General features: G+C 48.1%; 1 protein-coding gene across 3 annotated transcripts in view; it reads left to right on the top strand.

Moving 5' to 3' along the window:
* The window catches only part of SNX29 (sorting nexin 29), a 611,246-nt gene that overhangs the window by 483,453 nt on the left and 101,715 nt on the right, over positions 1 to 26,078 (top strand). For all 3 annotated transcript variants that reach the window (XM_055409515.2, XM_088833007.1, XM_055409516.2), the window contains one exon: positions 12,515 to 12,655. In XM_055409515.2, the coding sequence (XP_055265490.2) occupies positions 12,515 to 12,655 (141 nt within the window). The remainder of the gene's footprint in view (positions 1 to 12,514; positions 12,656 to 26,078) is intronic.

Here is a 26,078-nt window from a genome sequence, read left to right as displayed (position 1 = left end):
CAGGTCCATAGGGTTGCTCAGAGTCAGACATGACTGAGGTGACTAAGCAGTAGCAGCAGCAGCAGCATAGAGAGACAAACAGAGAATCAAGGCTGGAAGAGGTAAATTAACTTACCCAGGCTGGCTTGGCTAGCAGGAGGTAGAGCTGGAATTCAGACCCAGGTCTCCCCGAGGCCAGAGTCCTGAAGCTGGACCCCCTCTCAGCACTGACATCTGACTGAGGCTCACAGACTAATTTAGACATCCCGTCATCATAAATTAGGGTAAAAAGCTCACTCTCCTGAGGATAGTGTTGCTGCTGCTGCTGCTGCTGCTAAGTCACTTCAGTCGTGTCCGACTCTGTGTGACCCCATAGATGGAAGCCCACCAGGCTCCCCCGTCCCTGGGATTCTCCAAGCAAGAACACTGGAGTGGGTTGCCATTTCCTTCTCCAATGTGTGAAAGTGAAAAGTGAAAGTGAAGTCGCTCAGTCGTGTCTGACCCTTTGCGACCCCACGGACTGCAGCCTACCAGGCTCCTCCATCCATGGGATTTTCTAGGCAAGAGTACTGGAGTGGCTTGCCATTGCCTTCTCCGGAGGATAGTGTAGGCGTGGCTTTTTTTGACTTCCACTTTTATATCCGGGTATAATATAAATATCAGATGCTTAAATCTTTTTTTTTCCCTTTTTTATTTTTTTTAATTTATTTTTTTTTATTTTACAATATTATATTGGTTGGTTTTGCCCTACATTGACATGAATTCGCCCCAGGTGTACATGAGTTCCCCCTCCTGAACCCCCCCTCACCTCCCTCCTCCCTTTATCCTCCCTCTGGGTCATCCCCGCACACCAGCCCTGAGTATGTTGTCATATGTGAAACGAATCAGCTTAAATCTGTTTTTATTGATGTACGGGTCTTTTTTTAAAGAAAATATTTATTAATGTATTTGGGCTGTATCAGGTCTTGTTGTGACACACAGGGTCTTCTGTTGTGGTGTGTGGGCTTCTCACTAGTTGCAGCACACAGGGACTGAACCCATGTCTCCTGCATTGGAAGGTGGATTCTTAACCGCTGGACCATCAGGGAAGTCCCTTGAAGGAGAGTTGATCTGTAATGTCATCCAGTCTCTGCTGTACAGCAAAACGATTCTATTGTACACGTGTATACATTCTTTTTTCTATTCTCTTCCATTATGGTTTATCACAAGATATTGAATATAGTTCCCTGTGCTCTACAGGAGGAACTTGTTGTTTACCTATAGACGTGTAAATCTTAAGTTTATGATCAATTAACTTTTAGTTCTGTGTGTTTCTGGGTCATGCCCAGAGATACAGGGCATCTCCAGCACCCTCGATTGTGCCCTTCTGTGCTCCGATTGGGGATCCTTACCTATCCCCAAGGTCATGAAGCTGTCCTTCTAGGCTTTCTCTTGATAGCTTTCTGATTTTACCTTCCACATTTGGATCTATGATCCCAAAAGGAAAGCATGCAAAAGCCATATGTGCAATGGAATATTGCTCAGCCATAAAAAGGAACAAAATTGGGTCATTTGTAGAGATGTGGATGGACCTGGAGACCTTCTTATACAGTGAAGAGGGGGATGAGATGAATTGGGAGCTTGGGACTGATATAGATACACAGGTGATACTATATATAAAATAGATAATTAGTGAGAACACACTGTACAGTACACGGAACTCTACTCAGTGCTCTGTGGTGACCTAAATGGGAAGGAGATTCACAAAAGAGGGAATATGTGTGTACATATAGCAGATTCATTTTGCTGTACAGCAGAAAATAACGTATTATAAAGCAACTATACTGCAATAAAAATTAAAAAAAACAACAAGAAAACAGGTGCATCAATGCCCATAGCTGCCTTGCCCGTAACAGTCCCAGCTGGAAACAACCCAAATGTCCATCCCAGCACAGAGGGTGTATAAGCTGTGGCGTGTCCACACCATGGACAAGCAGCGATTAGGACACAGGAGCGCCACCCACACCACACAGAAACATCGCCTAGACACAACAGGGAGTGAAAAGAACCAGACACCAAGGGGCACGCTCTGTGGGAGCCCACTGAGATGGAGCTCAGAGCAGGTGAAAGAAGCCGGGGAGAATATTCAGTAGAGGGGGTGGGTGGGAGGTGCTGCTAGGCGGCGGGCACAGGGGGTCTGATGGGCACGCCCCTTCCTAGGAGACGGTCTTCATCTTCCAGATGAGACTGTCTACATGTGAGTCTGCTCTGGGTTCAGTTCATCCAGACTGAGGTTTTTGCCTCTTCCCCCACTTAACCTCTCTTTCCCCCCAGGATTATTACACACATCCCTGGGGTCCTTCTTCCCCATGGAAAAGAAACCTCAAGATTCGAATTCCCTCTTAAAATAGAGAAGAGAGGATTTGCCCCTTTCCTGATGGTAGATATTACCCTTCTATTTTATTTTATTTTTTTGCTGAGTTGAGGAGATGAGACTTGAAGTGTCTTTTTATTGCTCGTTTTAAAAGAGAACTTGTTTTTGCTGGGAGAGGTCAACTCTTTTTATTCCTCCAAGGAATTATTATCGTTATGGCTCAAGCAGACAGAACTGGGGCCTATCAAACTTAATTTGGAGGGAACAAGCCCTTAAAAACAAATCAAAACAAGACCAGAACCCTAATAATTTTGGACGTAAACCCTTCAAATTCTTCAGTGAAACAAGTGCACAGTTTGGTTAAGTATAATTCAAGGACAACTTAATTTGCAGAGATCACTTCCTGATTTCAGATGCTAAAAGCGTGGCTGTTGAGGCTGGACTATTCAGGTAATTCTACATGATTTTGATGGCATTAGATTCCTGAAGGGAGAGGCATGAATGAGAGAGTGCGGTTGACGCCACTGGTACCAAGGAGACTGTTGTAAGGACATGTGATCTCCCCAGCAGAGGGGCAGTTAGGCCTCAGAGCTGTTGAGCAGGGACCTTCCTTGCCAGTTGCCAGCATTGCTGGCTTGGGGTTCCTGGGGCCCAGGAGAGCCTGGGTTCTGCAGCCATGTGCTGTAATAGAAAGGGCCGGGCCTGGACTTCCCTGGCGGTCCAGTGGTTAAGACTCCAAGCTTCCACTGCAGGAGGTGTGGGTTCGATCCCTGGTTGAGGAACTTAGATCCCACATGCCACTTGGTACTGTCAAAAAATATGGCCAGACCTTAGCCATCAGGTGGATCTGGGTTCAACTTTCCATTTCCCTACCTCCTCTGGGCAGGCGACACACCCTCTCTGAGCCCGCATCTTTATCTGGAGAAGGGGCAAGTTCACACCGTCTGCCTTGCAGACTCACGTGAGGATGCCTGGTGAGGTATGTGGCATCCCCTACACATAGTAAGTGCTTCATAAGTGGCAAGTGTTAGCATCGAAGGCGTTTCTATGTTATTGGCATTCTGAAAAATATCATTTCACTCTCGGGTCCGACCGTGTACTTGACCCTTGCTTCATGGCTTTGACTGCTAAGCAGAGAGGTCCGGGTTTGATTGACATCCAGACAGCAGCGGAAGCTGAGAACAGGGGTGCTTGGCCGGAAGCGTGTTGTTGGGCTTCGTGGTCTCCGTGACCAGCTCCTCTCGCCTTGTTATCACATGGCCTCCAGCTAGAACAGAGGCTGGTGCCAGAAGTGCCCACTGGCCGCTCTTCACCTCTGAGATGGCCTCAGTCGGGCTGGGGCGGCGCAGTCACTAAACTTGAGGAAGCGCCTGGGCCCCTCTCTGCCCCCAGTCCCCCTAGGATATCAGTTCTCCCCACCCAGTGTTCCCAGGAGGCTTCTCTCCCACTTGCTGGATGACTCAGACAGCTGAGCTTTCGAGACAGAGGCTCCAGGGATGGTTCTGCTGTTGCCCTACCCCTTGAGTATGAAATCCTCCTAAATCAAGCCCAAGGTCAGACCTCCTGCCTGATTTCCATGAACCCTTTGGTCTCTGGAATGAAATGGGAGTGGAATGTGGGTGGAAGAGCCCAGTGAAGTTCTTGGAGTTTATGAATGACCTAAGGACACAGAGGCCCCCTAAGGGGGTCCATGAACGACCTAGAGGCTCTCTAGTTCAACTCCTGCATTTTATGCAGGAGGAATCAAGGCCTGGAAGAAGCAGGACTACTCCCAGGAGCACACACAGTGGTCAGAGGGCCACCCCATCCCGTCTCAGGGACAGAGCTGCTTTCACAGACTCTGGAGAAATAATGTGTTTTGGGAGTCATGTTTAGGGAGCTTTTAAGGGGAGAGGCATGAATTTTATTTGAAGTTTTTAATGACCCACAGCATAATTTGTTCTGAACTCTCAGTCTAAGGCTCAGCAGTAATCTGTATACTTGTACTTTACTGAGCAGAGCTCCTAGGGTGGAGACCGTAGAGCTAAGATAGGTGTGACTTCAGCGGCAGTGCTTCCTTCCATTTGCAGAATTTCATATTTTTGATGATGATGGTGATAACAATAATAATAATAGCAGCAGCAGGTAACCCTCATGGCATTTGTATAAACACTTTCAGGCATGTTTCCCTCCCCCCCAAATTATACCCGTTTCTCAGGTGAGTAAACTAAGATTCGGAAGCCGCTTTACCTAACATCACATAACTGACTGGTGGTCGAGGTCTGATCTTCTGGGACTCCCCCTGCAGTTTGTGAGCCAGCTGCGACCGTCCCCGTGTCCCGGTAGAGCCCAGTTCCCATCAGCCAAACCATTGGAGGGGATAAATATTAAAGCTGATTACCAAGATCAGAGACTTATAAAATCCAAACCTTTGTAAATCCCCAGTGGCAGCCTAACCAATGGGTTGCTTTTTTTTTTTAATGTTATTTATTTATGTATTTTATTTTTGGCTGTGCTGGGTCTTTGTTGTGGTGTGTGGGCTTTCTCTAATAGAGGCGAGCTGGAGTTACTATCTAGTTGTGGTGTGAAGGCTTCTCATTGCAGTGGCTTCTTTTGCTGCAGAACACGGGCCCTAGAGCGCTGGCTCAGTAGTTGGCAGCATGCGGGCTCCAAAACACAGGCTCTGTTAGTTGTGGTGCACGGGCTTAGTTGCCCTGAGGCATGTAGGATCTGAGTTCCCTGACCAGGGATTGAACCACGGTCCCCTGCATTGGCAGGTGGATTCTTAACTACTGGACCACAGGGGAAGTCCTTATGTTACATTTTTAATTGTTTCTTTATCAGACACTTAAATGGCATCTTCTATCTACCAGGCCCTATTCTAAGCCTGTTAGACGTGTAATTTAATCCTCCCAAGGCCCAGCAAGGGAGGTAATACCCTCATTTCTCAAAGGAGGAAGCAGAGGCACAGAGAAGTGAAGTGACTTTCTCAGGGTGCGCGGCGGAGCCGGGCTTTGAATCCCAGAATTTGGCTGCCGTGTCTCTGCTCTTAACTGCCTCCATGTGTTGGGTCTGCTTACTGGTGACACTCTGATGTCAGAAACCCCATTCTCCACCACCAGAAACTCGCTTCCCTCCCTGCCCCAGTCGTCATGCCCGTGACCTTCCCTCTCTCTGATGTTGTTTATTCAGATTGTCAGTCCGGGTGGCTTTCCCCAAGCCATGGGCCCCCAGAGCCAGACATCAAGAAGGATATGCAATGAGCAGGGAGTATTTGTCACAGAAAGGAAGGGTTGAACTAACGGTTTCTTTTTTAAAAAACAAAATGTGTTGGTTGGTGTTTGGCTGGTGGCTGCATCGGGTGTCAGCTGTGGCTTGAAGGCTCTCTGGTTGTGACTTGCCAGCTCTAGAGTGCACAGGCTCAGTAGTCGCAGCTCACAGGCTTACAAGCCCGTCAGCTTCTAGTTCCCCAACCAGGGATTGAACCCGCGTCTTCTGCGTTGGACCGCCAGGGAGGTTCCTGAACTAATGGTTTCTGAGGTCCTTTCTAATGCTGCTATTCCAGAGTTCTGAGTTCTTGAATGCCTGCTATCCCCCAGAGCAGGGGGTAACACTCAGAGTGTGGAAGGCCAAGGGACAATGCCATTTCTAGAATAGGATGTTTGGTCTCATCCGAACATTTTTAAGAAGGTTTTAAGAATGCAAGCAAATCAACACCATCCTGGTTGTTAAGACATTTTTAAGAATTTAAGAGGTGAAAGAATTTTAAAGAAAAGGCAGGCAGGTCGGCATGATCCTGGTTTGCCAAAGCGAGGAATGGAGCCTGAAGTGAGATGGTTGTAATGATGCAGGAGCCTTCCCTGCTCGATGAACCTGTCCCAGAACCTAGTCTCTGGCATGAGCATCCTCCTTGGACAGCCGCTGAAGGAGTTTGAACAGAGGAGGTGAAAATGAATGGGGGAACACGGGAGGCTGAAGGGGCTCCTGAAGCCTGCTGTCGTGGTCCCACGAGGGGTGGGGCTGCCTCTGGAGGTGACCTTGGCAGTCCCTGCAGCTCAGTACTTGGACATGGGGGTAATGAACAGCACTGGTCAATGCTGATGCCCAGATTTCTGCCTCAGGCGACTCAGTGGTCCATTCACCGAGAGACTGAGGTAGAGATCCTTAGTGTAGATGTGGATGAGAAGAGCTCTTTCAAGCCTGAGTCCAGAGTTCATGTCAGAGATCCAGACTAGAGACAACGATTTGAGAGTCGTTGACCTAAAAGTGAAACATGCAGATGTGGGAGTGGAGGCCTGTGTCAGGGCGAGGAGGGTCCTGGGGAACATGAGCAGCAGAGGAGGTGCCCACGAGGAAGCCCAAGAAGGGTCCACCGGAGAGGCGGAAAGGACTCAGCGCTTCCACAGAGTGAAGCATTTGGCTCTTGAATGTGTCATGAGAAATGCAGAGTTGTAATTTATAGCTCACGTTAGAGTTGCCAATTTTTATCATTATGTGAGAGGTTTTTAAGATGTGTATTGACATTCAGTGATCGCAGATTATAAGAGCCATTGATCATTGGAGATTTTACTCTCTGGGCTGTTCTTAACTCATGTAATTTTTAAAAAATGCATTGATCTCTCTCCCTCTGTTTTCCCTCACGATGCAGTTGCTGTGTGTCCCTGGGAGCTGTGAGGGCCTGTAAATGCTGATGAAACAGCCCTTGTGTGTTGTGCCCCCAGAGTGTTCTCTTGATTAAAGAAGTTTTACGCCCCAGTTATGCCTATCCCACCCGGATGTGACTTTCCATCCAGCTGGATCGATCTCAACTCTGGTCTCCCCCTCCTTCCCCAGATCAGTCTCCACTGTGTGTACTGGTCCTTGTGAAGTCAGGCATAGCTGGGTGGCTTCTGCGCCGAAACACTCTCCATGCTGCTTTGGGGACAGGCCCTGTCAGTAGGGTCTCAGCTCCATTTAGTAGATGAGGAAACACATAGTCAGAGAGGAGGGATTGTCTGTGCTTTCCATTAGAGGTCCCCCTAATTGCCCCCTGTCTCAGTCCACTTGGGCTGCTGTAACAACTATAGACGGGGTGACTTCAACAATAAACTCTTCTCCACAGTTCTAGAGGCTGGGAAGTCCAAAATCAAGGCTCCAGACAGCTCTCTCCTCACTGTCTTTGCATGACGGAAGGCATGAGGGAGCTCTGGGGGTCTCTTTGATAAGGGCACTAATCCTATTCATGAGGGCTCCACCCTCATGACCTAATCATCCCCTGCCCCAGTACTGCATTGATGGTTTGGATTTCAATATGTGCATTTTCAGGGAGGGGCGCATTCTGACTCTAACATCTCCCACTCATCAGAATCACCAGAAGGCTTTGGAATTTTAGGAATTCCTGGGTCTCACGTGGTTTCTGTGTGGTCCACCCCAGGGCTGGTAATTATTGGAAAGCACTGCCCTTCTTTGCACTAAATTTGGATATGTTTGTTGAAAGACAACAATAATGAGGACTTTCTGAGTATCTAAATCAGGGACCAGAGAAGTGTTTTTTGTAAAGGACCAGAAAGTAAATGGCTTCCCAGATGGTGCTGGTGGTAAAGAACCCACCTGCCAATTTAAACATAAGAGATATGGGTTCGATCCCTGGGTTGGGAAGATCCCCTGGAGGAGGGCACAGCAACCCACTCCAGTATCCTTGCCTGGAGAATCCCATGGACAGAGGAGCATGGTAGGGTCCATAGGGCCACACAGAACTGGACATGACTGAAGTGACTTAGCATGCACGCATGCAGAGAGTAAGTCTTTTCAGCTTTGCAGGCCATGTGGTCTTTGTTGCAGGCACTCAACTCTGCCATTGTAAGCAGCTATAAACAATAGGTAAATAGCATCACCAACTCAGTGAACGTGAAGTTTGAGCAAACTCCAGGAGACAGTGGAGGACAGGGAAGCCTGGCGCGCTGCAGTCTGCGGGGTTGCTAAGAGTCAGGCACACCTTAGTGACTGAACAGCAACAACAAACAGATGTGGCTGGATTTGGCCCGCAGGGCCACAGTTTACCTCCCCTGACCTGATCATTTGTTTTGTACTTGGTGATCAGATAAGCAATTAAATTTGCCACTCCCACGGGGATATTTGCACTTGTGTAAAAATATAGTGGTGCTGGAGAAGACTCTTCAGAGTCCCTTGGACTGCAAGGAGATCCATCCAGTCCATTCTAAAGGAGATCAATCCTGAGTGTTCATTGGAAGGACTGATGCTAAAGCTGAAACTCCAATACTTTGGCCACCTCATGCGACAAGTTGACTCACTGGAAAAGACTGATGCTGGGAGGGATTGGGGGTGGGAGGAGAAGGGGACGACAGAGAATGAGATGGCTGGATGGCATCACCGACTTGATGGACATGAGTTTGAGTGAACTCTGGGAGTTGGTGATGGACAGGGAGGCCTGGCGTGCTGTGATTCATGGGCTCGCAAAGAGTTGGACACGACTGAGCAACTGAACTGAACTGAACTGAAAAATATAGTACAAGTAGATACAGTCCATTCAAGATGTATCAGAGAAGAATGGCATTCAGCCATGAGTCTGTAGACCTCTAAAACATTAGCTTGAACAGTTTAGAGGTGAATATTTCTCTTTAAAAAAAAAAAATGTTTTGAATAGATCATCTAGTATTTGATGTGGTTGCCCCATAATTTCATCAGAGACCCAAGGTCCTTCCACTTTTCTATATCCATTCTCCTGATCACCTCATGATCATAAAATGACTGCTGGAGCTCCAGTCTTCACATCTGTGTTTGAAAAAGAAGACGACAGGGAGGAGAGTAAAAAGGCACTTATCAGCTGGGTCAGATCTCTCCTAAGAGTTTTCTTTCATCTCATTGTTGTTCAGTTGCTAAGTCGTATCCAATTCTTTACGATCCCATGAACTGCCACACATGAGGCTTCCCTGTCCTTTACTATCTCCCTGAGTTTGCTCAAATTCATGTCCGTTGAGTCAGCAATGCCATCCAACCATCTCATTCTCTGTTGCCTAATTCTCTGCTTGCATCTTTCCCAGCATCAGGGTCTTTTCCAATGAGTCTGCCAGGAGCACCAGAAAATGTAGTTAAATTTTTTATTTTTCCTGAACACATTGCTCTCCCCAGAAGTACTGGAGGGAAATGGATACTAATTGGGCAGCTCACATTTGCTGTGACTTGGGAGGACCCAAAGAATGCCCTACAAGTGCCTCATTAAAGTCCTGTGAGCTCCCAGGTCTACTTGTCGACTGACCCATCTTGTCTCAGTCCGTGGAGACTTAATTCCTGAAGTCTCCATTCCACAGCTAGCCAAGCCTTTCCAGATGCTTTTGGGGTCTAATTATCCTTCACTGTTACAAAGCAAATCCTTGCATAATTGTGATAACCGTCTGTCTATGTTGTACCACTGCTTGGGCACCCAGTGCCAAAAAAGCTCTTGAGACCCATCCTTTCCTCTTTAGTCACCTTTGGCTGCTGGAAAGTTCTCTTCTGAGGAAATCTGTCTTTCTCTAGTTTCTGTCTGCTGGAAGTTTGCCTCCTGGAATCATCCAGAACACATCGTCTTGGTCTTCCTTTTCCTTACTGCAGCCCTCAGAGATCCATACCTCCTCCATCTTTGAGGCTCAGTTTATCATCCTCCAGTGTCTTCCATCTTCCTTCTGATAATTTGGTTGCAGATCATCTCTGAGGACCCATGCTTCTAAACTTTTAAAGTGTGTGTGAACTAGTTGGGGTTCTGATTAAGACACAGATTCTGAGTCAGTACACCTGGGGTGGAGCCTGTGATGTTGCATTTCTGCCACCTTACCACGTGATGCCAATGCTCCCGGTTCGCGGACCACATTTTGAGTAGCAAGTTTTCTGGGCATTTCTGAACCTGTTTCAGTTCATCTTTTAACAGGCAGCAGCTGAAACCTAACTAAGTTGTTGTGGTTGATTTAGAACAGAGCAAGACTCGTCAACACCTTTTATTTTAAATATATCGGATACCTTTTAATGAGATCTAAATAGTTGGAGAAGGAAATGGCAACCCACTCCAGTATTGTTGCCTAGGAAATCCCATGGACAGAGGAGCCTGGCAGGCTACAGTCCAGGGGATCTCAGAGAATCAGACACGACTGAGCAAATAATACATAGGCCTTTTTTTGGTGACCCTTTCACAGTATTCACTTAACTTGAATTTACTAAAACCCATGAGTCTTTATCCCACAGGCCATTGCTGTACCGTATCTCCCCCATCGTATCTTACAGTGTTGGCTTTTGGGGTTGTATTGCAAAGTCTGGCACTGATCTTTTTAAGTTTCATCATGTTGCGTTAGACTTATCCCTCAAGCCTCTTGAGATCACTTGATATCTGTCATCCAGGATATTTACGGTCTCTCTTCACTTGGGGGCTTCTGTCAGACTCGATAGGCCTCTGTTTCTCCATCTAAGTCCACTGGAAACTTCCATCCATTGATTGGCATTCTTTGGGTTTAAATTCTCCCTCCTTCACCTTGCTCGCCAGAATATTGATGGTCACCTTCCTAGAGCTCAGATCCATGAGGTCCGCATTTGGGGATGCAGGGTACTCTTTAGAGAGAGGCAGAATTTATCAGTCACAATGGAGATGCCTGCTTTTATGGTGGGTCTTCACTGCAGTGCACAGGCTTCTCACTGTGGGGCGTGGGCTTCAGTCATTGCGGCCCACGGGCTCAGCTGCTCCACCGTGCGTGGGATCCTCCCTAACCAGGGAGCAAATCCATGCCTCCTGCATTGGCCGGTGGATCCTTTACCACTGGGCCACCAGAAGAGCCCTGGGCTGCTCTTATTAACTCATAGAAATTTTTTAAAACTTGTTTGAGCTCTCTGCCACTTTCCTGTTTTGCTTTCTGACGTAGTTGCTGCGTGTTCCTGGAAGGTGTAAGGGCCTATAAAAAAAAGCAGGTGAAACAGCCCTTACATTCTATACCCCTTGAACGTCACCTTGAGGATCACATCTTGGTTAAAATGAAGACGTTTCACGCCCCAGGTGTGTGTATCCCATCCTGATGTGACCTTCCATCCGGTTGTGCTGATATCGGCTCTTGCCCCCTCCCTCCCTCCTCCTTCCTGGGATTGATTTCAAACCACCACCCCCCCTCCACCGGCGTGCTGGTCTGTGTGATCCAGTCACAGCTGCATGGCCTATATGCCTGACTGTTCTCCCCCACCACCCTGGGAGGAGGTGCTGTTAGTCAGCTCCGTTAACAGATGAAGAAATGCAGGCCGGTGAGGATGAATGGCCTCTCCACTGCCATCTGTCACTGTTACAGCATGCCTGTGACAAAAGCATGGAAAATGCGTCTCTGAGATGAATTGGGCTGTCGGTCTCCGCTGACAGTGGGAACCAGTGTTCATCAGTATGCAGCCTGCCAGATGGTGCCATTCTCTCGTGTACCCATTTATGCACGTGGTACACTGAGTCCCTCCTCCTGCCCAGCACTGGGCCTCCAGTGACCCAGGGGGCAGAGGCGGCCCTGCTGTCACAGCGCTGGTTTTCCTGGCAGGGGGGTGGGAGTGGGGAGGTGTTGCCAGAGTCCCACCCCCTCTGTAATGAGAATTTTTTTCACTTTTTAATTTAAAAAAATTTTACAATGTTGTGTTGGTTTCTGCCGTACAACAATGCAGATCAGCCGTAATTATACATACATCCCCTCCATCTTGAGCCTCCCTCTGCTCCCCGTCCCACCCCTCTGGTTCATCACAGAGCACCAGCTGGGCTCCCTGTGCTGTATAGCAACTTCTCACCAGTTGTCCATTTTACACATGATAGTATATAGGTTCATCAACACCATTTTTCTAGATTTCACATATATGCATTAATATGCAATATTCATTTTTCTCTTTCTGACTTATTTCACTCTGTATAATAGGCTCTAGGTTCATCCACCTCACTAGAATTGACTCAAATTCATTTTTATGGCTGAGTAATATTCCATTGGATAAAGGAGTATATCTCCTTTATCTGAGATTCCTTAAAAAACTAGGAATAAACCTACCATATACCCAGCAACCCCACTGCTGGGCATATACTGTGAGAAAACCACAATTCTAAAAGACACATGACCCCCAGTGTTCCTTGCTGCACTGTTTACAATAGCCAGGACATGGAAGCATCCAGGATGGAATGAGAGTTTTAAGAGACTTGACATTTTCTTTCTCTTTTTGTTTTCTCCAAAGGTCTACATCCGGATAAAAGACGACGAGTGGAACGTCTACCGGCGGTACGCGGAGTTCAGGAGTTTGCACCACAAGTTACAGAACAAATACCCTCAAGTGAGGGCCTTCACCTTCCCGCCCAAAAAGGCCATCGGAAACAAGGTAGGTGCCGTCACTGCTGTGGGCTGGGCAGCTCTCCAACTGGTGCCTCTGTCTTTTCCTTCCGCCGGTGATTTATATCTGGGCTCCTTTATATAATTCAAAAAGTTGGCTGATATGAGAAAAAAGATGGGAAAGAAGTAAACTGCCACCCACAGTTTGTACCCCAAAAGACAGTCGCGTTATGGCTTGTCTGCATGTCCATCCTCAGATTTCTCTGGAGCGGGGCTGCCACACCTGTTCTGCTAAAAGGCCAGAGAGTGAGTGTCTTGGCTTTGCAGCCCCTACCACTTCAGCCAAAATACCCAGTTTTGCCATTGTGGCAGCAGCTGCAGACAGTATATGCGCACGTGAGCATGCCTGTGTGCCAGGAGAACTTTATTTATTAGAAGAGGTGGCAGCTGGATCTGGCCTATGGGACATAGTTTGCCAGCTCCTGTTCTGGTCCAAAAAAAAAAAAAGTCTTCTAGTTTTCATCCATGGTTGTCATGATATATTTATTTGGACTTAAGAGTATGGAGTTATTTCCCAGGTAAGGCTTTCTCAGAAGAGCTTGTTTTATTACAGGATTGCTGCCTCATGAGGGTTGGTCATTGATAATGATAGTGTGTTTCTGTGTGTTCATCCTTGTACCCTGGAGAAAGGAGGCACTAGCCCTCCTCTCTGGTCAGTTAGCATCCAGGAATTCACCCAGCCAGCATTACTGAGCACCCGTCAGTGTCACACTGTAAGTGGCACCATAGGTGACAGCCGATCCTGGCATAGGGCCCTGCTGTGTTGTCTGCTTCAGCCGGTTGGCATCATTTTTGTCATCCATCACATTTGCAGCCATTCTCCATCTTGGCTGGGCTTTGGATCACTCGAGAAGCTTTCCAAACTCTGCAACTTACCCACCCCCTATCCTGGGCTGATTGGTCTGGAGTGAGGCCTGTGCGTGGAGCGGTTTCAAGTGGCTCCAGGATGCAGACAAGCTGGAGAGCCCCTGGCTTCCAATCAAGTAGGAGACAGAGACACTTCATCAATTGCACCATGTGAACTAGCTTGGCAGGGGCAGTTGAATCAGATGGGATAACATGGACTCTTCTCAGGACCTGGGAGAAATTGGGCCTTGGATGGGAGGTGGTTTTCAGAGTGTGACCCCCCCAGGCAACAGCATCAGCCTCACCTGGAGCTCGTGAGAAATGCAGGTTCTCAGGTTCCACTCTACACCTACTGGAAGACAGATTCTGGGGCTTAGCAAGCTCCACCTGAATGGAGGGTGGGGCTTAGCAAGCTCTCTGGGTGGGACTGACCCACAGGAAGTGTGGGAACCTCAGCGCTATCACATGGATGAAGCCTGTGCAGGTCCCACTGGCCTTGAATTTCCTAGGATATCCTATGGTCTTTCTCATAGAAAAACCAGAGCAAGAGTTTCCATAACCCACTCGCCAATTCCATAGAGAAAACTTACTGACCATTGTGTTTATATGTTCAGAGGTTTCCGTGTTTAAACCAGATTAGAAATCTGATCACATCAGGGTCTGCTGCTGCTGCTGCTAAGTCACGTCAGTCATGTCCGACTCTGTGCAACCCCACAGACGGCAGCCCACCAGACTCCTGTCCCTGGGATTCTCCAGGCAAGATCACTGGAGTGGGTTGCCATTGCCTTCTCCGACCTCAGGGTCTGCTGGAACATAATTTAAAGAGTTATAAAGCAGATTTGTCTCAGACCCAGAATAAATCTGTTGTTCCTTTTCTTCTGTTGAAGAAAAATAGAGTTGAGCCCATAAAAAACAGAAGGCTGAGAAATTCTACACTTGTTCACAGCAAGGAGTAAAATACTTCTTATGAAAATGGGGGAGGGGACTATATTACTGATTTAATCTCATGACTTGCAGGCTCATACAAATCTTGGGACCCATCCAGAATATCTTTAAGTGTCATAAAATGAAATTCTATGTAACCAGCGTATTATCACTGTAAGATGTTCTCATCTGCAGAGAGCATTACCCTGGCGCAGCCCTTGCACGACACCTGCAGGGAACGTGGCCTGTCTGCGTCTCACTGAGGGAATTAGTACAAGGCTGGACCGGGGGCATGTCTATCTTCCACTGTGTTTTCACTTCCTGTGGCTGCTGTAAGGGGGCTTCCCCGGTGGCGCAGTGGTAAAGAACCCGCCTGCCAACGCAGGAGATGCAGGTCTGATCCCTGGGTCCAGAAGATTCCCTGGAGGAGGAAATGGGAATTTCCCAGTGTTCTTGCCTGGGAAATCCCGTGGACAGAGGAGCCTGGTGGGCTGCAGTCCTTGAGGGCCACAAGAGTTGGTCATGACTGAGTGACTGAGCACGCACGCATGCACATGGCTGCTGTAACAGTTTCCCACACGTTTAGTGGTCTAAAACAATTGCAGTTAATTATCTAAAGCCAGCCTCAATGGGCTAGGATTCCAGCATGGGCAGGGGCTGTATTCCTCCTGGAGGCTCCAGAGGAGAGGCCACTCCTTGCCGTTTGCAACTTCTAGAGGCCCCCACATCCCTTAGCTTGTGGCCCCATTCTGTCTTCAAGGCCACAATCTCGTTGCTCTGGTGTCTCTGCTTCTGTTAACATAGATCTTCTCTGACTCCTCTTCTTCTAATAAGGACCCCTGTGATCACAGTCCCCCCCAACACCCCAAAATCTATGATCATCTCCTCTCTCAAGTTCTGCAAAGTCCCTTTCACCGTGTAAGGTGAGATGCTCTTGGACTCTGGGATGAGGATGGGGAGGGACATCTTTGGGGCCCCACTTGCTGAATTATTTCTCTGCAGCCCAAGGGGACCCTCCCCCCATTCATCTCTCCTCAAGCCTTATGGTTGCACAGAACTTAAATAAGACAAGACAGAGCCATCCAGAGCACCCCCAGTCCTCAGTGTGCTGGGCACCAGGCTCAGGTTTAGTGGGAGGAAACGCAGCCCTGAGGAGTCAGAGGAGCCTTCTGGAGTTACGTGACCGTAGACAGAGCATGAGCAGCCCTGCCTCTCCTGTGTCAGGCACACCTGGCGAGAGTGAGTTTCCCCTCTGAGTGGGTCACCTGCAGCCCTGCTCCTGGTCTCCCATCCCTGTCAATCTGGGCCTGACCTTCACCAGCAGTGGGTTCGTGCCTGTGAAATCTACCAATAGGATACCCAGTGCACGCCTGTTTGCAAATAAGTGAGCTTGGAATTAAAGGTACCCTCTGAGTGGGCCTGACCCAGTGATGACTGGCTTATACAGACGCACTGGCTGGTTCTTCACCAGATCGTTGGTTCTCTTTCCCATGGTTAGGAGTGGGTCTGACAGTTTCCAGTCTTGCTTAGCAATCTCACAGCTCAGGGCCTTGGCTGCTGGTCTAGTCTGTGTGGCCCCTTAGCTTTTAATTGGCTGGTTGGGTTCTGCATGCATGAGTGCTCAGTCGTGTCTGACTCTTTGCGACCCCATGGACTGAAGCCCCCCAGGCTCCTCTGTCCTTGGGATTCTTTAGGCAAGAATTCCGGAGTGGGCTGCCATTTCCTTCTCCAGGAGGTCTTCCTGATGCACAGATGAAACCTGCGTCTCCCGCATTGGTGGGCAGATTTTTAACATTGAGCCCACCTGAGAAGCCCTGGTCAGGTTCTGATTCTAGTTTAATTACCTCTAGTCTGTGCTGCCACCCCCCAACCCCCATCAGATCTGAAGATCTGTCTGATTTTCAAGGGCAGAATGAGTCAGGATCCAGGTTCAGGACCTCAATGCCCAACAGAGGCCGGTGATGAACTCTTCTTACAAGACCAAGCTTTCACTGGCTACACCTTAGTCTAATAACTCAGGAAACCTGCTTTGATATCCTGTGAGCAAAGTTTCTAGAGAGCTTGATTCTCAACTGAGCCAGAAAAATGTACCCCACCAGTCTTTTGATTGGGTCACTTCACCAGTGGAACACTTGCCTGCCTGGACCACTGAGGCATGTATTAATATGGAGACACACATCTCCAGGTGGGTTGAGTTACATGCACCTTGTTGCTCTAAGCCTTAGACCTGTTAAATGATTCACTGTAGAATCCACAGTCCTGGACAGTATTCACGGATGTATTAAACACATTGTAGCCTTTTAAAATTCATCAGATGAGTACCTTTCCAGCCTGAATTTCTGTTTCCCTAGAATTAAAATGTCATCTTAACCCCAGTTTGAACTTTTAAAAAATCAATTAAATTTACACGTTTTATAGTTTCTGGATGCAAGATTTGTCTTCACCAATGCATTTCTTTTACCGAAATATGCTGTGTATGTGTTTAGTTATAAATGTGCAAGGAGCCCAGTGCACTCGATGGAGATGTATTCATACCTTCACGTACCAATCCAGCCCATCGCATTAAAATAGTTTTCTGAGTCAGTGAAATATGTATTCCTTCGTAGCCAAGTCAGGCCACAATAGTTGTGTGTTAAAGTTGGGAGTGGTAGTTTAGTTGCTAAGTCGTGTCCAACTCTTGTGACTTCATGGACTGTGGCCCACCAGGCTCCCCTGTCCATGGGATTCTCCAGGCAAGAATACTGATGTGGGTTGCCATGCCCTCCTCTGGGGGCTCTTCCCAACCCAGGGATCAGACCTGCGTCTCCTGCACTGAAGGCGGTTTCCTGCTTTACAATCAGATTATTTTCCGCTGAGCACCCGGGAAGCCCATATTAAAGTTGTTCAATCGGTAAGCTGTGTCAGACTCTGCAGTCCCATGGACTGCCACATGCCAGGCCTCCCTGTCCCTCACCATCTTCCAGAGTTTGCTCAAGTTCATGTCCGTTGAGTCAATGCTGCCATCCAACCATCTCATCCTTTATCAGCCTCCTCTTCTTCTGCCTTCAGTCTTTCCCAGCATCAGAATCTTTTCCAGTGAGTCGGCTCTTCACATCAGGTGGCCAAAGTATTGGAGCTTCAGCATCAGTCTTCCAACGAGTCTTCAAGGTTTATCTCCTTTAGGGTTGACTGGTTTGATCTCCTTGCAGTCCAGGGGACTCTCAAGAGTCTTCTCCAGTACCACAGTTTGAAAGCATCAGTTCTTCAGCACTCAGCCTTCTTTATGGTCCAACTCTCTACTATAAAGACCTTGAGCATGTGGACCTTTGTCAGCAAAGTGATGTCTTTTCTTTTTAATACAATGTCTAGGTTTGTCTTAGCTTTCCTGCCAAGAAGCCATGCATCTTCATGGCTGCAGTCACCATCTGCAGTGATCTTGGAGCCCAAGAAGAGGAAATCTGTCACTGCTTCTACCTTTTCCCTTTCTGTTTGCCTTGAAGTGATGGGACCAGATGCCATGATCTTAGTTTTTTTAAGTCGGCTTTTTCACCCTCCTCTTTTACCCTCATCGAGAGGCTCTTTAGCTCCTCTTCACTTTCTGCCATTAGACTGATATCATCTGCATATCTGAGGTTGTTGATATTTCTCCCAGCAGTCTTGATTTCAGCTTGTAGCTCATCCAGCCCAGAATTTCACATGATGTGCTCTGTATATAAATTAAATAAATAGAGTGACAAAAAACAGCCTTCTTGTACTCCTTCCCCAATTTTGAACCAGTCAGTTGTTCCATATAAGGTTCTGATTTTGCTTCTTGACCGGCATACACGTTTCTTAGGAGACAGGTAAGACGATGTACCGTTCCTGTCTCTTCAAGAGTTTTCCACAGCTGGTTATGGTTCAACTGAGGTAACAAACAGCACTGTGATCTTGGCAGGCCAGAACAACCCAGGCTCACGCTCAGGGTCTGTCACAGGTTGTTGGTGAGGAGCTCTGCCACTCACAGCATCACCGCCCAGGCTACCGGAGCCTCCTATCACCACGGTTATGCAGCAGGACAAGGGACAGAGGCAGACCGGATGCCGGTTCTTACAGCTTCTGCCTGTGAGTGGGTACATGTCCATGCTGTTCTCTGGCCTCTGCACCTGCTCTTCCCTCTGCCAGGAAGGACTTTTCCCCGATCTCTGCCTGGACTATTCTTTTGACTTGTGAGGGCTCAGCTCGGCTCCACTCCTCAGAGAGATGTCTTCCCCAGCATCCTTGTCAATGCCGCCCCCTCAGGCAGTCTGTAGCCCAACCCTCTGTTTTCATTTTTGCCCAGCCTCTCCCGGCACATACTGTGAGTGGAGATGGTTTCTTTGTGTCTTTGAGTAGCATCCTTCTCTCTGCCCTGGAATGGAAGCCCAGGAAAACTGCTCTCTCCGGCTCCTAGAATAGAACCCAACACACCAGAGACGCTCGTGGCCTGAATGAATGACTACATGAACAGAAACAAAATGGAAAAGTTTCCCTTTTACTCTCTTTACTTCCCTGGGTCTTGGCACGAATGTAGAAAAATCTGAATTCCAAAAAAGGAGTAGAGTAACTTTCAGGTTATGTTTAGAGGTTGTTCCCATTCCACTTTTGCCTGAGTGTTTCCTGCAGGATGAGAAGACTGGCAAGCCTTTACAGACAGGAAAGCTGGCTGCCTAGCGACCAACGGTCATGACTTGAGAACTCCCTGTCCAAATGGATTTGACTGGTACGAGGACTTAGGTGGAAGAAGACACGTTTTTTGATGATACTACTAAAAATCTCCATTATTGCTCAGTGAGCAAATGAGAATTAAGGGCCTGTCGTTCCTTCTTAGGATAATGGAGTCAGTCTCTGAAAGTTCATTTGGCACAAAGGCAAGGCGAATCGTTTTCCCCCGAGCCGCAGATTATTCAACTTGTTGGAGAAATTATGCATTAAAATTCTCATTAAAAACACACACACCAGTGTGCTGTGGAGGAACCAACGGGCACTCGCTGAGCCATGGAAAACGCCTTGCAAATCCCTGGAGGTGTAGATTTCGATGCAGCCGCCGGGGCCAATGTCAGGACCCCAGCAGAGGTTGGAGACAGCAGGAGGAACAAGCAGGCACATGGAGGAACACAGAGGTGAATTCTTCCACTTGGCAAACACATCGCAAGGTCAGGACTGTCAGGCGAGGTGTGCGGAGTCGGAGATGATTCAAAGTGTGGTCTCTGCCTTCACAAAGTTCACAGTCTTGGGAGAAAAGCTAGTGAATCCTGCAGACTGGAGGGGGGTCCCAGTGAGCTCAGAGAAGAATGAGGAGGGGAATCAGGGTTGCTTTCTGTCGGAGGGACAGTGCTTGAGGGCCGGCAGGCATCCTGGTGATGAGTCTCACACGAGGGAGCCGGTGGGAACGCAGGCACTTGTGGGGAGGTCCTCCCCATCTGTGTGCCATTTCCTCTGTGCGTCTGTGTTGGCCTCCGATGACTGCCTTCTAACAAATACCACGGACCTGGCAGTTGCGAGCACCATGCATGTGGTGTCTTATAGTTCAGGAGGTCAGGAGTCTGAGCCAGGTCTCACTGGGCTGAAGTCAGTGTGGGCAGAGCTGATTCCTCCTGCTGGCTCCAGGGAAGAATTGTTTCCTGGCCTTTTGCAGCTTCTAGAGGCTTCCTGCACTCCTTCGCCTGTGGCCCCTGTCTCCATCTTTAGTGCCCCGTCTCTCTGACCACTCTGCCATAGTCCCATCTTCTGCTGACCACACCAGGGGAAGGTTCTCTGCTTTTGAGATTAGTTGTGGTCCAACCAGGTAACCGAGGAACATTTCCCCATCTCACGGCCCCTTATCACCTCTGCAGAGTCCCCGTTGCTCTGTGAGGCAGCGTACCCAGGTCCTGGAGATCAGGGTGAGAGCATCTCAGGGAAGATGATCAAACCAATCAATCTTAAGGGAAGTCAACCCTGAATACTCATTGGAAAGACTGATGCTGAAGCTGAAACTCCAGTATTTTGGTCATCTGATGTGAACAGCTGACTCATTGGAAAAGTCCCTGATGATGGGAAAGACTGAGGGCAGAAGGAGAAGAGGGTGTCAGAGGATGAGGTGGCTGGATGGCATCACCGATGCAATGGACACGAACGTGGGTCAACTTCGGAGATGGTGAGGGACAGAGAGGCCTGCCGTAGGGGTGCAAAGAGTCGGACACGACTGAGTGACTGAACAACAGCAACATCTCAAAGGAGGCATCCTTCTGCCTGCCTCACACCTCCTTCCTTGCCTGGAGCAAAAAACCATCACCATGCCCTCACTCTGCAAATGAAACAAGAGACACAGGAGGAGAAGTGACTTGTCCAAGGTCATCTCGCTCAGTGGTGTCAGGGCTGCTGTGTCAGCCCAGGCAGACAGCCTGCAGGGCCCTATGCCTTCACCTTCTCACTACAGACCTGCCACGGAGGATGCTGGAGGGCAGCCGAATGTAGATTATTTAACCATTGCTCAGTTGGTGGACACTGACTTGATTTCTGAAGTCAGTTTCTTCATTTTTAAAAAATTAAAGTCGTGCAGTCATGCAGTCGTCCACGAGTCATGCAGGATCTTATTAATAGTTCCTCCGCCAGGGATTGAACCCAGGTCCCCTGCAGTGGAAGCACAGAGTCTTAAGCACTGGAGGACTGCCAGGAAAGTCCCTTAAGTCAGTTTCTTAACCTCGCTGGTATAGAAATCAGGGAGCAGGCGAAGCCAGAGCCCTTGATTGCCTCTCCCTTCTGCTGAACCAGCTAGGTTCACCCACCACCCACCCTCACTTAGGGGCCATTTTTAGAGCTAGGAGCAGTGCCTTTATAGTCAACCCATAGGCTTATAAACTTTGCTGATAAACCTAAGTGTATGCAGCTTCGTTCATTCACCTGTTTGTGTGTGTGTTCCTTCTGCAGGGCTTTGCCAGCCCTGAGAGTAAAACAAAGGATAGCGGTTCTCACTCACTCACTAGCTGTGTGTGCTTAGGCCCATTATCTGACGTCTCTGTGTACTGGGGTAGTGTCAGCATTTCCTTCCCAGTGTTGTGATGAGGATTTGAGGTGGTAATATGTCTACAGTGCTCACGACCGTGCCTGCACATGGGAAGCACTGTGTGCCAGTGGGTTACAGGGGGCGTGTGGCTCGGTAGTGAGATGGAGCAAGTGGACACATAAGCACACACCTCTTTCCCGTAGAGGATTCTGAGACTCTGAGCCCAAGCAGTGGACAAGCCTGACATAGGTGGTCTGCCCCCCCTCACTTTTGTATGCATATTAATGCCAGCCATCCTGTGCCTGGCTTGTATACTGAAGGCTCTCTAGTCATTTTCTCATCCTGCAGTTCTTGCCAGGCCCTGTAGAAGGATGTCTTACAGATGAGGAAACCGGCTCAGCTGCTGTAAGCCTTCCAAGGTCCCTTGGCTCCCATCAGGGATCAAGTCCGGCTCGTGCTGATGGCCCTGTGCCTCCTGGTCTAGAAGCCCACGTGACACCCGCCCCCCCCCAACCCAAACCTGGGAGCCAGAACTGCAGGGAGTCACTTGGCACCGCAGGTTTCTCTGCAGAAAGGCAACGTCGCGGGGGATTCTCCCAGGAGCACCCTCGTGTGGGGAAAAGATCCAGAAGGCAATGCAGGTACGGCCACACAGTTGGAACCGAGACACAGGGAACGCAGACACTGTCCCTGGAAGCTCAGTTTTCCAGAGAGAAAAGATGCTTCAGCTGAATGAAGCCGTAAACGCAAGCTTGTTTCTCTTTTGACACCCTGCCAACTACTGTGTAAATAGTCCCGGTACTTAATGTATTAAACAAGAAGGAGAAAGAAATTGGGCTCATTATACACCACACATTTGTGTTTCCCTTTAATACAGTGAAGAGCCTCTTAAGATATTTTCCAGAGAGCAGTTGCCAAAGTCATCTGGCCAGAAAAATTGTCTCAGGAGAGAAACTGTGCTGAGCCTTGGATCTAGATTATATATGCCTATGTATGGAGATGTGGATTCTTGGGGGGACTGCTCTATAACATCTAATTAAAATTCAGTTTAAAAAAAAATCAAGATCATTTTATAAATGAGTAATCCAGAGCCTCAGCTAGAGGTGTAGTTACTGCTTTGTTCCCATCCCTCGCATTTCCTGTATGAAGAGTTTGATTCCAAGAGGATCACCCTGGTGGTCTCACGTCACAGACCTTGCAGGTGCCACCTCCTCCAGGAAGCCTTCCCTGAACTCAGAGTGTCAGCTGTCTTTCCCCTGACTGCCTTTCTCATGCTCCCTCTGGGCTGCTTGATGCACGGTCCTCTCTCTGCCCCCGTTATCCCATGGAATTAGAGAGCAGGACCAGGCCTGCTGAATCTGTCTTCTCAGCATCTGACTCAGTTCCTGGCACATAGTAGGTGCTGAGTGAAATGGTGTTTTCTTTTTAAACGTTTATTTATTTTTGGCTGTGCTGAGTCCTCGTTGCTTCGTGCAGGCTTTCTCTGTTTGTGCTGCAGTGCGTGGGCGTCTCATTGCAGTGGCTTCTCGTTGCTGGGGCTTCCTCAGTAGTCTCTGCCTGTGGGCTCAGTAGTTGCTGCCCATGGGCTCAGTAGTTGTGGCGCATGGACTTAGTTGCCCTCTTGCCCCACGGCAGGTGGAATCTTTCCAGACCAGCAATCAAACCCGTGTCACTTGCATTGGCAGGCAGATTCTTAAGCCCTGGACCACCAGGGAAGTCCAGACGTGTTTGATGAACAAATGATCTCAAGCTACATCGATACCAGTGTGTGACACTCATGTTCTGTAGCTTCAGTTCCCTCTCTCCTCTGTTCCCTGCATCACTGAACACTTACAGCTCTTTTATTTATTTTCTGGGAGCATATATCAAAGAGCTGTAAGTGTTGCAGGAGATCCCGCATGCCACAACACTCAAAGCTCTTTGGTAATTGCTCTTAGAAAGATGCTCAGGCCCTGCCTCCCCTCTGAATATAGACCCAACAGTGAGAATATTTGCTGGAGCGTCTGCAAAGACATTGCATCAGCCATGCCTTATGACGCACCGGGGCCCTGGCTCCCCAGTTCACCAGCTAGCTTGCCCCTCACTCCGCTCTGGTCGAGGCCTCTGCTGCAGCAGTGTGGAACCCATTGGTTTGGAAATGGCCATGAATTATAGAACACTGGACTTGTTCCTGGGCATTAAGGGTTGCCCCGCATATTTCCGGGGCTGTTAAATAACTTGTATGTCACAATTTAATCTCCCTTCTAGCTCTGAAGGCCCTTCTGAACATACTTAATCCACGTTATGTCTGCTTTCCCCTCCTCACATTTGTGGACAACTGCTTAAAATCACAACCCAGAAGAATGCCTCTCAGCTTTCATTCACGTCTCCAATAAGTAAAAATAATTGCTCCCTTCCTCTTAAGCGTTCCCATTGACATTCGAGAGCTGTGTGTTACAATCTCGGTTCATCTCAGCAACTAGGGAAAAACATCTGTAGTTTCTCACGTTGCCACCATCTTAGTTCTGTCCCCATTGCCAGGTTTCTGGGGTCAGAATTCCTCATGTACAGAGGGAGCCATCTGCTTCTCCTTGACTTTCTCTGCAGCATGTGCATTTTTATTTTCTTTTTTTCAATATTTATTTATTTGCCTGCCCTGGGTCCTAGTTGCAGCATTCAGGCTCTAGTTCCCTGATCAAGAATTGAACCCTGCATTGAGAGCACGGTGTCTTAGCCACTGAACCACCAGGGAAGTCCACTTAGGCATTTTTAGAAACTTGGCAATTTGGCTTCTAAATTGCCAGAGGCCAAGAGGCTAAGGGTGTGGGCTTTGATGTGTCCTTAGCCACAATTAGACCCTGTTGCTGACTCCCTGGTGTCTCAGATGGCAAGGTGTGTGCCCGCGATGTGGGAGATCCAGGTTTGATCCCTGCATTGGGAAGATCCCCTGAAGAAGGAATGGCAACCCACTGCAGTATTCCTGCCTGGAAAATCCCATGGACGACGAAGCTTGGCAGGCTACAATCCATGGGATAGCAAAGAGGTGGACACGACTGAGCGACTTCATTTTCCTTTCTTTGACTTTCTGGCATACACTGGCCACGTGACCTCAGGCAAGCCTGTGACTCGGTTGTCTCAGCGATCATGTAGGATGAGGGCTTTTGTGATGATGCGATAAGGCGCTGCTGCTGCTGCTGCTGCTAAAGTCACTTCAGTCGTGTCCAACTCTGTGTGACCCCATAGATGGAAGCCCACCAGGCTCCCCCGTCTCTGGGATTCTCCAGGCAAGAACACTGGAGTGGGTTGCCATTTCCTTCTCCAATGTGTGAAAGTGAAAAGTGAAAGTGAGGTCAGTCAGTCACGTCTGACCCTTAGTGACCCCACAGACTGCAGCCTACCAGGCTCCTCCATCCATGGGATTTTCTAGGCAAGAGTACTGGAGTGGCTTGCCATTGCCTTCTCCAAGGCGCTGCTACTTAGCTGTTAACCCAGTACCTCAAATGCTAGCTTGAAATCATAGGTCTACAGAGAAGCCTCCCTAATTTGGTTACCATTCTTCTGTAACCTCTGATGAGTCAAACACAGGCATGCTGGGTTCTTTCCTCCCTTCTGTCATCTTCCTCTCCCTCTTCATTTCTCTCGTTGCTATGGTGGTGGTTTTTTGTTTTGTTTTTTAAACTGAGATATAGCATACCTCCGATCTTAAGTGTACTGCTTGATGCATTTTAACAAAATGAACACACCTATGCTAACAGCACAGAGACCAAAACGTAGACTGTTAGCAGAGCTCCCAGCCTCCACTTGTCGCTCTCCACATAGGGGTGGACACTCTCCTGATTTCTAGTACCGTCAATTCATTTTGCCTGGTTTAGAATTTGACATCAATGGGATGATAAAGTCTGTCCTCCTTTGTGTCTGGCTTCTTTTTCTCAGTGTCACATCTGTATGATTCATTCATGTTCTTGCAAGGAACAATCTTTTTTTCATTGCTGTGTAGTATTCCAGTGCGTGGAAAGTTTCATTGTATAAATTCCATTGAGAAGAAAGATTCCATTGTATGAATATATCAAAATGTTTTGTTATTGTTGTTGTTTGACTGTTGCTGGATATTTGGATGGCTCAATTATATGTAGTGCTTAATTAGTGACCTTGTACAGAGAGGTCTTCTAGTGGAGATCAGCTCTGATCTGTGGGTCTATACATAGGAATGGAATTGCCAGGTCAGAGGATGTGCATGTTCCACTTAAGCAGATACTGCGAGTGAGCTTCCCAGAGTGGTTATCCAATGGTATATTATTATACAGTGATGAATTCTTAAAGGAAGGGGAAAAATATAAGAAAATTAGAGATTCTAAGAGAACATCTTATGCAAAAATGGGCACAATTAAGGATAGAAATGGTATGGACCTAACAGAAGCAGAAGATATTAAGAGGTGTCAAGAATACACAGAAGAGCTATACAAAAAAGTTCTTCACGGCCCAGATAACCATGATGGTGTGATCACTGACCTAGAGCCAGACATCCTGGAATGTGAAGTCAAGTAGGCCTTAGGAAGCATCACTTTGAACAAAACTAGTGGAGATGATGGAATTCCAGCTGAGCTGTTTCAAATCCTAAAAGATGGTGCTGTGAAAGTGCTACATTCAGTATGCTGGCATATTTGGAAAACTCAGTAATGGC

The sequence above is a fragment of the Moschus berezovskii genome, chromosome 27 (assembly GCF_049115385.1).
Source record: "Moschus berezovskii isolate FMDL1 chromosome 27, NW_MosBer_1.0, whole genome shotgun sequence".
Lineage (NCBI taxonomy): Eukaryota > Metazoa > Chordata > Mammalia > Artiodactyla > Moschidae > Moschus > Moschus berezovskii.
The sequence above is the reverse complement of the archived record's forward strand: the minus strand, read 5'-3'. Positions and strand labels throughout refer to the sequence as shown.